General features: G+C 47.2%; 1 protein-coding gene across 1 annotated transcript in view; it reads right to left on the bottom strand.

The window, feature by feature from the left end:
* Positions 1–14,498, bottom strand: part of l1cama (L1 cell adhesion molecule, paralog a) — a 44,885-nt gene that overhangs the window by 9,630 nt on the left and 20,757 nt on the right. The window contains exons 2-15 of the mRNA XM_078288107.1: positions 10,592–10,964; positions 7,485–7,587; positions 6,743–6,945; positions 5,472–5,594; positions 4,828–4,998; positions 3,885–3,999; positions 3,257–3,441; positions 2,387–2,518; positions 2,142–2,288; positions 1,919–2,030; positions 1,370–1,530; positions 1,057–1,216; positions 684–808; positions 25–126 (exon numbers count right to left, since the gene is read on the bottom strand). Coding sequence (XP_078144233.1) covers positions 25–126; positions 684–808; positions 1,057–1,216; positions 1,370–1,530; positions 1,919–2,030; positions 2,142–2,288; positions 2,387–2,518; positions 3,257–3,441; positions 3,885–3,999; positions 4,828–4,998; positions 5,472–5,594; positions 6,743–6,945; positions 7,485–7,587; positions 10,592–10,730 — 1,978 coding nt within the window. The 5' untranslated portion in view covers positions 10,731–10,964. The remainder of the gene's footprint in view (positions 1–24; positions 127–683; positions 809–1,056; positions 1,217–1,369; positions 1,531–1,918; positions 2,031–2,141; positions 2,289–2,386; positions 2,519–3,256; positions 3,442–3,884; positions 4,000–4,827; positions 4,999–5,471; positions 5,595–6,742; positions 6,946–7,484; positions 7,588–10,591; positions 10,965–14,498) is intronic.

Here is a 14,498-nt window from a genome sequence, read left to right as displayed (position 1 = left end):
TGTGTGTGTGTGTGTATGTTATACCTAGCGCAGGGCTGTTGTGGTCATCTCCGGGGGTCCAGGTGAGGGTCATCACACGACGCTTAGCATCAGTGATCTGGAGGAGGACAGGGGGGTCCGGACGATCTGAGGGCGTCAACAGTTTCTAGTTAACACATCATCACAAACCCCTTCTTTTTTTTGCGATATTATGTGCATACTTCAGGCACACTACATGTCCAAGAGTGGGACCATCATTGCAAACACACATTTCGCAGCCAAGCTTTGTTCAAACCCACAGAACTGTATTTTAAATTCTAGTCAAGATCCCAAGGTTTCCAAAGATACCAAATATGTCATGCTGAATTACAAGGACATGTGTGTAAAATGGTGCACAAACATCTTAATTTTTTACATTTGATGTAATGGTGCAGCCATAAAAAAAATGGTGCCTTGGGTTTGAATAATTCACTCAATATAAGCGTGCTAAAGCTTCAATGAAGCACTGGAACGAGCAGATACAGAATACGCATTTGACTTTGACTTTGAAGCTACTTAAGAAGAAGAAATTTAAGGGGAAATTCAGGGTGCAAGGGGTTAATTTTGAAAAAGATTTACTAAACATGTATGCTGCACATATTGCGCAGTACTGTTAGTCAGTCTCAGATGCAAGATATTGATAATGACATGGTTTGGGTTCTTACCAACTAAAGTGATGGAGCCGCTGGCTTCAGCCATGTCCAGCTTAGTGATGACCTCACAGATGTACACACCTTCATCCTTGGGTTCCACATTGGCCACGATCAGGTCTGGCCCTTCAAATGTGTATCTGAAGCAAGCAGGAGGAAGAGTAACGGTCATCATCGTTATCCTCATCTTCCTCCTCTTCTTCATCAGGATCATCACCCCCGCCCCCCCCTCCCCTTTCATCATCATCCATTTCAATTCAAAGAGCTTTACTGCCATGGTTTAACATCAGTAAACATGGCTAAAGCATGAAACAAAACAAATGACAATAAACATTAACAGTCAACCACGACCACCCCGCTTCCCCTTCACTAATGTATCGAGTCTTACTTGTCTTCACTGTAGGACTGAAAGAGCTTCTGCCCACTCCTCCTCCACTGGATGAGTGGAGGGGTGAGTTTGGGGTCGACCTGGGCCAGGCAGGTGAAGATCGCAGTGTGTCCAGGCTGCACCCTCAGAGCCTGGGGAGGCGACAGGATCACTGTCCTGTCTGGAGCAGAAGGCAGGCAGACACGCAGAGTCAGGAGGCCAGCTTCATGAGGTGCAAATAAGATCAGTTGCTCAGGGACGCAGTGTGTGTGAGACAGAGTGTGTGTGTGTGTGTGAGAGAGAGAGAGACTGTGTGTATGTGTGTTTCACTCACTGAGCACTTCCAGCTCTGCGCTGATGGACAAGTTGGTGTTTTGTACGGAGCAGGTGTAGAGACCCTCGTCGTCGTGGGTGACATTAGAGATCTGGAGCGCCCCGTTGGTCAGCGGGTTAACTCTGGGGTCACTCAGTATAGAGGAGGCGGTGTCACTCTCCCTGGGACACACACACACACACACACAAACACATGATCACACATTACAATCATTGCATACACAGTAGGAGATTCACTTTTTCATGTCCTGGCCACAGTGGCTGGTGGATTCCAACATTCAACAGACGCTCTGACTACTTTACCAGCCAAAATGCTTTTTAGAACAGAAAAGAGCCTGGTTGGATACCTGCCACACTGACTGGTAGAGCAGACAAAATTACCAGTCACAGCCCAGATGTACCAGCATTTGGCTGGTGGCTAATGTTAATTTGCCTCACCGTTTGCATATGAAGAAGAACCTACACCATAATGATGATATGATATGATAACATGAAATCCATCCAACAACAAACTCGAATAGAATAGAATAGAATAGAGGTTGTGCCTCACCATATGACTTTAGGTTTAGGAGAGCCAAAGGTCTCACAGTCCAGTATAGCCTTCTGGCCCTCTGTGACTCTGTATGTATTCCGATCCTCGGTCATGATTTGGGGAGGCAGCTCTGAAACAGCACACAGGGAGATGAAACACACACACACACAAGCACACACACGCACAAGCACATCACATACTTATATTCAGACTTACACATGCACAAAAGAAAAATGCTCACCGATGACATAGACGTTGGTGTTAGTGAGGATGGTTCCATGCTTGTTGGAGGCCCGACACTGGTAGATGGCAGTGTCTTGAAAATTTACATCCTTCAGGATCAGAGATCCACTTGCTGTCAGACTACGCCTGGAGTCATGGTCAATTGCTGTTAACACACACACACACATACACACAGTCAGCACATGCACAGTGTTGAGGGTTGTGTGGTGAGATGTGTATGCGTAGGCAGGTGTGTGTCCGGACCTGAGAGGGGGATGCCGTTGATGCTCCAGCTGATGGTGGGAGAGGGGATGCCGTCAGCCTGACAGTCCAGTCTGACGGTCTCTCCTGGGGCGTATAACTGACTGACTGGCTCCTTGGTCCAGTAGGGAGCCGCTAGTAGGGACACAATACGTATACCATGTATAAGCAACACACACTGCATTCTTAAGTTACACAGTCCTGAAAGCTTTACACAAGACAATTTAAGACTGAACAGATTAAAATCATGCCATGGTGAGTAATTCAAGTAACAGATGGTGAGTGATTGTGTATTTGTGTATGTGTTGATTGTTTATTATTAATTTAATTGGACAACAACAACTAATCTTACTCCTACTATACCATTTCAACAGCCCTCTCCCTCCCCTCCCATTAAAGCAAATGTAAACATTACAGAACATCTGAATCGAGACAATAATAACACCATCAGTAGTAGGTCAAGTAGGTGACTTGTGCAAGTGCATGACTCAGTCCAGTTACATTCACCTACATTCATCAGTGGCTCACTATTACAATACTGAGTGTTTGATCATGTTTACCCATAATACATCCATGATAACTAATACTATGAGCTGCATGTTCACAAATAAAAAAGAGAAAAAAAGGTACAGGATAGTTCATTTACAGCCCTTCTTTCTAAGAATAACCTCTTTAGTTGCTTTTTAAAACTTGCTTTACTAGATGCTTGACTTATGAAATATGGTAGGCTGTTCCAATGAAATATGGGGGGTTCATTGCATTCATTGGTTCTAGGTTGCAGAATTGTAATAGGACCTCTGCTCATCTGTCTGGTTGAGTGACTATGTCTACTCTACATGAAATGTATTTTTGAGTGTGTGTGTTGTGACATACCTTCCACAGTCACAGTGTAAGTGTGTGTGGTCGTGCCCTGTGAGTTCTCAGCCACACACTGGTACTCTCCCGCGTCGCTCTCGGAGATGTTACTGAAGCGCAGGCGGCGGTCGAACATGTCTTTGGTGGCTCGAGACTCAGACATCTCGCCGTCCATCCTCAGCCAGGACACGGAGGGAGTGGGACTGATGGGGAGGGGGAGGAGGGAGGGAGGGATGAAGAGGAAGGACGGGAGGGAAGGAGCAGACGGAGGAAGGAATGGAAGGAGGCGAGGGAGAGAGGAAAACGGAAGCGCGGGAGGGAAGGGCAAAGGTGGGAGAAAGTGGGCACAAAAGGAAGCAGGTAGGGAGAGAGAAGAAGAGACATCCAGAGAGGAAAAGGGGAGGGGCAGATGAAAAGGGGGGAGGCAGTAAGCAGCAGAGACGGCAGGAGAGGAGAGAAGGTCAGACAGAAAGATAATGGAACAGACAGGGAGAGTAGGGAGGCAGGAGGAGGGGAGAAAGAAAGATGAGAGGTAGGTAAGATTGATTAAAAGGCATAGGTTTGCTGATTGATGGGGGGCAGAAACATGCACACATACACACATACACACACACACACACACACACACACACACACACACACTCACAGGCCTTGGACGATGCACTCAAGCTCCAGGTTCTGGCCCCTGAGGGCATGGTAAGTGCTGCGGACTCCAGAAGGTCTCATCATGTGGGGCCTCCTGTTCCGTACTACTGAGTTAGCTGGAGACAGAGAGAGAGAGAGAGAGAGAGAGAGAGAGAGAGAGAGAGACAGAGGAAGAGAGAGAGGGAGAGAGAGAAAGGGATTCAGAGTGAGGTTCATACATATGTATGGGTAATTTCCAGATTGCCCCTAGATGTATGTCTATAGTGTTGCTGACACAGCAGTCACTGTAGAGAGTCTGGCACGGACCCACACATGCATGCTGGGAAATCATGTGGAGATGACTTTACCTTTCTCATCTAACAGCACATCATCATACACATTTCCAACACACACACACACACAGACGTCTCATGTTAACATGTGTTTGTCTTTCTGACCTCTAGTTGGGCCACAGATGTTGCTAGCCCTGTCTCAGTGTGAGCTGCATCTCATTACCACTGGGCTGAGGAGGTGAGAGCCCCCCCCCCCCCCCCCCCACTGGCTCTGGGACTGTCTACTGGACATGGACACTGCTTTGGTCAGCACAACATGCCGACACACGGGGGTGAGTTGACTTTGGTTTATCTATGGAACCTCAGTGGTACTCGACTAATAGCCATATCTGCAAATGTGAGTCTAGATTTGTGTAAGTTGAGTTTGTTCTGTGCTTAGTTTTAATGGAAAGAAACAGTATAAGGTTTGTTCCACATTACTTGGCATAGAGCCCAGTTTCCCACAACCTTTTCAGTCACTAAGATCATCATGGTCCATTGACTTAAAATGGAACAAAGGTAATCTTAGCCTAAAGAAAAGAAGCATTTCAGAAACCCAGTTCAGTTCAGTCCAGGTCAGTTCAGTTCAGTTCAGTTCAGTTTAGCTGATCAGAGCTCCGGTGTGAAACTCACAGGCGGTGACAGTAAGTTGGATGGGCTCCTTGGGCAGAATGGTGCGTGTTGCCAGGTACTGGACATTGCAGGTGTAGTCCACCCTGCTGTCCTCGGCTGTCAAATGGGCAAAGTACAGGTTGCCATCCTTCCCTAGCATCACCCGCTCACTTAACTGGATGTGGTGTAGCCCTGCAGAGAGAGAGAGCGAGCGGGAGAATGATAACAGAGAAAGGGAGGGGGAAAAAAGAGAAGAAGGGAGAGAGACAGGAGAGGAGCTTAGCGACAGAGTGAAATAATGAGGGAAAGTAGAAAAGGGAGGAAGAGAGATAGGATAGAACGAGAGAAATGGGAAAAATGCAGATAAAGAGAAGAGAGAGATTAGGGGCAAGAATAGATTCTGCTCAGCTCACAAAGGTGCTGAAGACATATTTTATAAAATTAAGGGATAGACATAAATTGAAGAATATCCTGGAGACGGTCTGATGACAGACTGACACAGAAAGGGGGGAGATGATATAGTTTCATAAATAAACATCAACTACCAGGCCATGACATGATAGAAGTGGATAATAAAAGGATGAGTAGACGGTCTAAGTTGCAGATTTATTGAGGAGAGTGGAGGGATGGAAGTGAAGGAGAGATGGATGGATAACGGCACTCACTCCAGTCCATCCAGTGAATGATAGGCTCCATGGAGCTCGGTGGGGGGTTGCACTTCAGCATCGCGCTTTCTCCCTCGGCCGCCTTCTTTTTCACCGGCTGCTCTTTCTGCAGGGATGGGGGGACTGGGGAGGGGCAGACGAGGAAACAATACACACCCATAAGTCTGTGTACACACATACACACACACACCTGTACACACACATTTATGTAAAGGTCACTTGATGCATTCCACATCACCAGTCAACATGTAAGTACATAAGCATGTACAAGAAAACACAACGCCTGCTGCAGTGGATAAGAAACGGGAGCCGAAGCATTATTTATAGATCCCCGTTTGAGGAACTTCAAGGATTTGATGAGAGGCATCAAGTTGCCTGTTGTCTTGCAGAAGTGGAATGATGTGCTTTGTGAGTCATGTGTGTTTGCTCCCCCCCCCACCCCACCCTTCCCCTCTTCCCATTGTTGATAACCCCACAGGAGCCGTTGTCTTGTCGCTAGCTACTGAAGAGTGCTTCGCATGACATCAACTCAAGAGCGTTTCTGGGGAAACCGTTGTCAGGGAAACTGTGAAGGAAGGAGGTCGACTGGGAGAGAGCCAGTCACACAGGTGGATGGATATACGTAGGTGCTCTTTAGTTTTGCCCAGGGGCCTGTGTGCGCACACGTGTGTATGTTTGTGTGTGTGTGTGTGCGCATGATGTGTATGAGTGTATGCCTCGTGAGATGCTGATTACCATGTTATTGCATGTAATTATGTTCTAGGTGGCAGTACTCTGAGCCTTCGGTGTGAGGCTCCATCTGCGAACAAATGAGTTTTTTATAAAGCAGAGCAGGAACAGGTTCATACTCTGCCTCTGTTCATGGCCTTGTAAACAGCTCTGTTACTGCTGATAAAACCACCAACAGCTCAGCTCACTTCCCTGCCTTTCTAAACTGGACCTCGAAGGCATTTATCAGGAGCGTTGAAGACACCTAAACTGGCGTCTATACAAAGAAATGCAACTGCTTTAATTTAAGTGATATGGTTTGTTTGAAAGTATATCAGAGGATGTTTGCTTTGTTTGATACTATTTCAAAGGGTACGTTTCCTCTTTCAAGGCTAAAGCTGAATGATTACAGAAGAGCAATACTCATTGAGCATGACTGAACCATCACTACTGAAATTGATTATTTCAGTAATCAACCATTTTCAAAATTTGATCACTCTGGGTCTCAGTATCTGGTCGTTGAGGATCAGCAGTTGGCCAGTCAGTAGTCAGTGTTTACTTACGGTCGGTGTTGAGTATGGCCTCGCTGGAGACGGCTGTCCCCACCTCGTTGGATGCGTAGCAGATGTATTTTCCCTGGAACTTCTTCAGAGTGTCCATACTGCTACTGACGGTATAGAATGTGAACGAGCCAGAGTACTCAGACACCTTCAGCTCTGGGTCAGTGCCCGGGTCAAACTCCTCCCCATCCTTTGTCCAGCGGAAACTTGACCAGAGACAAAAAAAAAAAAAAATCAGTAAGAATAATGATTGTTCACTCAAAATATCAAAGTCACATAATCATTTCCTCTTCTTTGAAAGCAGTTTTAAGACACGCATGGGACGTCCTTACATCTCGTTTAAGATGAGGAAACGAGTGAACTGCAGCAAAAATTTGGATGGGAGTCATATGGAGGCTTATGCAGCGTAATTGTGATATTACATCCTTGGCAATCGGAGCAGTTTTCCACTTCAGAGCAGCTAAGACATTCTGAAAAGATCGCTCGAGGGCTTAATGACATTTATCCTTTGTTGAAATGAGAACTCTGACTGGGAGAAGCCGCGCTTTCATGTAACACTAATATGCAGATGTCAGCTGCACAAGGAGAGGTAAAGTCACAGATCTCAGCTATATAAAAGGAAAACTGGTGGCTAATGCAGCATCTTCAAACCAGACTCTGACAAGCCATGATTTGTGTGCGTTTATGTGTGTGTGTGTGTGTGTGTGTGTGGGTGTGTGTGTATGCTTGATATGTGCTAACTAACATGGGTGGAGGGTTGGCGGATGCTTCACAGCTCATGACAAGGTCTTCAATACTGAAGACAGTGACAGACTCCGGCTGGGTGGTGATCACTGGAGGCTTCTTGACTGCAAGGAGCAAACACACACCGAGTTAGCGCTGTCACAACATCAATTATATAAGGAGACGTACACACACACACACACACACACACATGCATGCAAATATAAACACAGTCATGTCCCTGACCTGCTGCGGTCATGTGACCTGCTTTCATTTCTGCATGCTGCTGTAATAACTCCCGCTGTGATACACACACATACACATATTACCCCAATGTAACACACATCCCTATAGCCGCTGGTAATGGCTAGGCAGACAGTATAGAATAACCAGAGACACCACTCATTTTCATAGTTTAACAGCTGCCGATAAATATATTCAGTCAATATCACTTAAAAAGACTCCCCAGAGAAAGAGATGAAATGTAGGCTGAGGAAAAGAGTGAGAGTAAGAGAGCAGCGAGGGAAAATGGGTTGAGATGAGAGGAAATTGATACAGCATAATGTAAGAGGGAGAGTTCATGTAAAAGAGATATATGGCACAGAGCTCCCAGTGAGACCGAGAGACGGAGAGACGAAGAGAGAGAGAGAGAGAGAGAGAGTGAGGAAAGCCTTGGGGAAATGAAGCAGGGATTTTGAAGGAGAAAAGTAATGACCACCAGAAGAGGTTTCTCTTTCTCCGTCACCGTCGTCCATAACAGCCATAAAGCAAAGACTCTATAACAGACACATAAAAACCAACATGGTGGTGTGTGTGTGGTATGAATATAGCACAGATCCCACATGTTTGATTCTCCCGCGTGCTTTATGGCCCGTGTCAGATTTTTATGTTCCGATTTTCAACACTTGCGCGGTCAGAAATTTATATGCTTTTTTTTTTTTTTTTTTTTCCAATTATCTTCAGCAATGTAAAGTACATTCCCTCATACACGTATAGTCCCTCTGTAGTGGAATAGAGGTCACAGCCTGGTACTTGTTGGTAGAGTTCTTAATTTGACTCTAAGGGAAAGAGACAGAGCCGGAGTCAGATATGAATTTACATTATGTAGGTAAATGGGTAAAGGAGGGCAGTAGATGCGGGGTGGAGGGAGCGGGGGGAGGACTGCGGTAGATGAGAGGAAGGGGATGGAGACGGAGAGCTGAGCAGACAGGGGGGACAAATGAGAGTGCAGGAGAGAGAGAGAGAGAGAGAGGGAGTAAAGAGCAACAGAGAAAGGGAGATAGAGATAGAGAGAAGAAAAACAAACGAGGGGCAGATTCAGAGAGATTCAGACAGAGAGGAATAGGGGGAACGAGGGAATTTAATGAAAGAATTCCCAGCGATAGAGGAAATAAGCCCATTTCCTCAGCTGATCAAATTGAAGTTTGGGCTGCAGGCGCCGCTCCGTTATTGGCAGAGGAGGAGGAGAGGAGCCGGTGCTTAGTGCTTTGACTCCTCTTTATTTCCCCCCGTCTTTGATCTGACAGCCCTGCTGCCTCCTTACAGACAGCAGCTCCTCACACTTCCTCCTCCTCGCTCCTGCAGGGATCTCACCTAGTGGGAGCCAATGAGGCTAAACACACACCCACACACACACACACACACACGCATAAAAACACAGACTCACACACACACAAACAGGTGCAAACATGCTCACTTATAACACATACACAAGCGGATGCACACTTCCTACACAGACGCTACAATACACACATTGAAACAGGCGCGTAAACACTCTTTCACACAAGCATAGCACTGCGCAATGCACACGAATGCCGGATTCATTAAAGTGCAGCACAGTGCGAGAGGATTTTTATTGTGTTGCTGGCTCCAGAATAATCTTTGGCATAACGAAAGTGTTTACAATAGCCAGGCTTTGCCAGCACCTGCATTAAGATAGACAGACGTCAATAAAGTTAAAAGCACTTACGATCACTTATGTGGTCTGTTATTCCATAGTGGCGGCAGGCAAGAAGATGAGGGAAAAATATCTTAGTTACAGTAAACAAGGAGAAAGAATACGAGAAAGGGAAAGACAGATAGATAGATAGATAAACTGGTTCATTGATAATTGAACAACGATTATGGTGTGTAGACCATAAAGCAGTGTAATGTCTCCTGTAATGGAGCATGGCTTTTAACCCCTGCCTCCCTGACACTCATTCTAACGCAGCTCCTCTATTGATCCTGATCTTTGTCTCAGTGACTCTCATTGACATGGCAGAGGCTCACTAATTGAAAGGCAGGAGACACCTTGACCTTTACATCTTTGACCTGCTCCTCCTCCCTCCTCCCTTCCTCCACCTCTCCCTTCTCACCTCCATGTCACCTCGCCCCTCTGGGAATTAGATTGGGTGTTTTACTGCATTTCATCAGCATTTAGACAACATGTGTGTGTGTGCGCGCGCTTGCATCGTTGTACACACACTTGTGCAATCTGTGTGGGTGGTGAAGGACTGTGACTCATTGCGACTCGCCTTAGATAAAGAGCAAACAACAAAAGCAGCAGTGGAAACAATATTCTCTCTCTATCTCGGCTCTGTGGGCAGGCCAGCAGCAGCAGCAGCAGCAGAGAAGATGAAGATCAATTTCCCTGCAGGGCCACAGACTCAGCTGTATTTCTAATGCCCACATATTGCACTGAGGGGGAGGAAGAAATGAGAAAGAGGGAGGAAAAATCTCACTGGATTTTCCTCGTATAACGCAATTGTTGATTAAATTACTCCCCAATCAGATACCGGTTCGCACCAAGGAAACCAGATCGATGATGTGACTAATCAATGCTCTATGAGGGGATCAATTACAAAGTAATTAGACACAGCACAGACTCGAACGAGAGCTAACCGAAGAACGCTCGGTTACTGTAGTCTGTCGTACTTAATGGTGCAATCCAGCCCTGCGATATTGAGGTTATTGAAACAGAAACATGTTCATTCTGCTCATTTGCACTAATTAATCACGATGAAAGATGATTATTAGAATCCTTTGATGAATCAACAATGCAATTAACACAACAAATAGATTCTTTGAACCCCATAGAGGCAGTCAGCTTCCATTATTATGAATGGTATCATACGAAGCTGTACTCACAGTTGGAGGGAATGTGTATGGCTGCTTGGCTGGGCCGGGCAGCAAGGGAGAGGAGGAGAGGGAGGAGAGGGAGGAGGAGGGGGAGGAGAGAGGTGCACTGCCCCCTACTGCCACCCTGCTGTCGCTGCGTGTGAGGCATTGCTCACTGTCCCATCAAAGTCCCACCTGCTCACACACACGTAAACGCACACGGAGGGCAACCTCTCTCTCTCACACACACACACACACACTCGTGCTGAGCAAGCGTGTGTCTGTATTTCTCTCTTCCGGCAGGCCTCGGCTTTGCCTCGTATCTCTTTGGTCCTTCTTTTCCTCTCTCTCTCTTTTTTTTCCTTCTTTCGCTCAGGTCCACGCCCTCCTGCTGGTCTCCTCTCTGAAAGATAAAAGAGAGGGGGCGGGGGGGGGGACGAGAGGAGCGGGGAGAGGGAGGGGCAGAGAGGGGCCATGTGTCAGAATGGGAGAAAAATTACCCTGCACCATGTGGTCAGACCTATAGACAGACAGAGACATAGAGTTAACACACCAATCAAGAATTAACAACACAGACCGCATCAAAAACCACCAACAATGTCTATCACAGAACCAGTCGCTGCAAAACATGTCCATGTGGTTAATTACATCAGCCAGACAGATGGACAGAATACCACAACAAGAGGCTGAACAGAGCCTCACACGCCCAGCACCCATATGGGCTGCGGACAGACAAATGCAGATTGATGGAGTGTCAAATCAGATAATAAGCACGACACACAAACAAATAGTTCACAATAAGGTCGAGCGGTCGGGGTCGTGCTGAACGAATTGAACAGTTCGTAGTGTACTTGGGTGATTGTGCCGTGATAAGTGCGCGATAAAGATGCTATCAGTCATGGCGAGCGAGGCTAGCCACCCCTGCTAGGAGGCTATCCGTTCTCCATCTGTACCCTTGGAGCCGGTCCCCGCCACAACATGCGGGCTGTCCTCCCCCGCGGCACCACGTGGCGCTGCCCGCTGACTGTTTACACTACTCAGTATCACATACAAAGAGCTGTTACAGCACACCACGATTGAGACACACATGTGAGACAAAAGAAAAGAGGGATAATAGAGAGAGAAGCCTTATTTGGCAAGTGCAGCAGTGGCTGGTGGACACGGCAGCCTGATTGAAAGGGGTATTGGCTCCGCACAGCGCTGTTTGTTGGCAATGCCAAACTGGAGTGATGAGTGACCTTGGAGAGCGGGGGAAGGTTAGAGAGTGGAGGGGAGACGAAGATGAGGGAGAAGAGAGGAGAGAGAGCAGAGGATGGAGAGCGGTGATTATCATTCATTCTCTTTTATCTTGTGGGTAATGGCCGGCCAGTTAATTGCCGTGGATATCTCCCTGTCAGTCAGTGGAGACTGTATTGAACGATAGCTTGGAAGGAGTAAAAGGGAAGATGGGGTTCTTTAGGGATTTCTCCCACACACTCACGCTGAGCAAATACGTCTAAATCAACAGAGCTGAATGAGACGAAATTAAAGACCAAACAAGAATTAGGTCTTCAATAAGGCAGTTTAAACTAACAGCATTAGGATTAAATGAGCCATTACACTCAGTGGCTCGCCTTGTGAGAAGCATGGCACAACAACAACAGAAGGAAGGAGAGGAAGGAAGGGAGAGAGGGAGGGAGCAGAGGACAGTAGAGGAAGACGGGAGGAACGGTGGGGTGTGGGGAAGGAGGGAGGAATGGGTTGATGGAGGGAGTGAGGGAGGGGAGGGGAGGGGAGGGGAGGAGGGAAGCAGGAGAGAGGGAGAGGTGAAGGGAAGGAAGGAGAGAGAGGTGGAATAAGGAGGGAAGGAGAGAGGTGATGGGAGGAATAGAGGGATGTGGAAGGAGGGGAAGAGGAGGGACGACAAAGGGTGACAGCTGTGACGTTAATCCAGCCCATCCACTCACACACACTCACGCACACTCATACACACACACACACACACACACATACACGCAAGGCCTTCCAATCAATGAACCATCCTTCGTTCCCTTTCTTCTTGTTTGCCTTCTCTCCCTCTCTCTCTCTCTCGCTCTCCTGCCATCCCTCTCTCAGACTGGGGCCACATTAGTAGTGGCTGATCTCTGGAGAGGGGATACAGGGGGCCCAATTACAGTGATCCGGTCTTAACCGGCCTTTCCAAAATGCCATTAGAGGTAGATGAATGGAGCGGGGCTAGTCAGGGTGTTAGCACCAGGCCTGTCCCGGTGTTAATGTGATCTAAGGTGGGACCGTGCCGATCAGCACCTCCTCCGAGGAGACTGAGCGGGAGAGCTGAGCGGAGCGGAGTGGGACGCTGATTAACGATGTGGCACCCTGTGGCTTGTCATGCCGCCAATCACAATTCACAAAGGATGTGTGCTGTGTGCGCACTGGCAGGCACACATACACACACACACACACACACACAGACACTAAGTGAAACACCCATAAGTAACAGACAGTAGCATACAAAGAAAAGCTGGTAATGCATGGATAGACAAAAAGAAAGGCAGACAGACAGACAGACACACACACACACACACACACACACACACCTACAGTGGACTGACAGAAGAGATCAGACAGATAAAGTGGCATGCTCCAGTGGGTCCCAGTCAGGAGGCGGAACTTGCCAGGGAATATTCTGGTTGTGGAGTGGGGGCAGTAAAGGGGAACACTATAATGGGTTGGGAGGGGTGTGTGAGTGTGTGAGAGAGAGAGAGACTATGAGTGAGAGAGAGGCAGAGACATAGAGAGAGAGCAAGAAGGAGGGAGAGAGAGAGAGAGAGAGAGGAAGGAGTGGTCTATAAGGTTACCATGTAATGAGGCTCACCCAGCCACCCAAACATGCTGATAGCACAAAGACTGATGTGGCCTGACACACACACACACACACACACACAGGCTTAGACACACACATACACACATACATAGTTCCAGGCTGTGTGCGCGGTATGGAGTCTTGTGGCCACTCCATTAGCACAGGGGTGAGTGACACTGACATGGAAACAGATGCCTGATTTCACTACTTCAGTGTGTCCGCTGTGCAGCTGTCAGCGATCCAATCCCAGCCCTGTTACCTGCCTCATTGGACAGGGTCAAAGGTCAGGCCTGAGATGGCTGCTGCAGCTGGGCTGAGCTGACCCGACACCCACTGTCTCCGAGTGCTTTTAAAAACTATTATCGCCACTTCGATATCAACGGGTGTCATCAGAAGTCATTCAATCAGAAGAGATGTTGTAGAGTGAACGGCATTGTGGTTGAGATTTAGGGCGTAGTCTGCTTTTTTGTGTGTTTTTTTTTCGCAAGAAAGCCTGAGTGCAGGAAATTAGCCGCCAACCGGCCATGTATCCAACAAGCCAAATCGACCAAAATCAATTTTGCGACTCGATAAATTATTCATGTTTCTCCTGCTTTGAGGCGTTTTGCTTACAAAAACACAAATAACAGAAAGATTTTATATTAATGCTGTTTGTGTTGCTATCACTAATAGAATTTAATTGCAGCACTAGCAGTGTGGTGTGTACACCGCCTGTCACCCGTTGCATGTGAAATTGCACCCTTCCCCTGCAAAATGTAGTAATTAGCATTAAGCAGACATGATGGGCGGTGCTGAGGCCTTTCAATTGCACAGCAACATGCTGAATAGGCCTTCTTATCAGAAACACTGGGGGGTGGGGGCCAAACACACAAGATCAAGCCACAGGAGTCAAACCATGCTCCAGGTTTCGCAGACATATTCAGATCCACATTGTGCCAACCACCCACATATGCATGAGAGACCTTCACTGTTTGCCTTTAGTGCCTCACGTATCAGTATGAGGAGTTGCTGTGTTGATATGAAAGAAGCCTCGTATATTTCTTCTAAAGAGAGTGAGTCATGCAAACATCAGTTCTGAAGGCTTCTCTGCTCTTT

Source organism: Centroberyx gerrardi, chromosome 14, assembly GCF_048128805.1.
Source record: "Centroberyx gerrardi isolate f3 chromosome 14, fCenGer3.hap1.cur.20231027, whole genome shotgun sequence".
In the NCBI taxonomy this organism is placed as follows: domain Eukaryota; kingdom Metazoa; phylum Chordata; class Actinopteri; order Beryciformes; family Berycidae; genus Centroberyx; species Centroberyx gerrardi.
The sequence above is the reverse complement of the archived record's forward strand: the minus strand, read 5'-3'. Positions and strand labels throughout refer to the sequence as shown.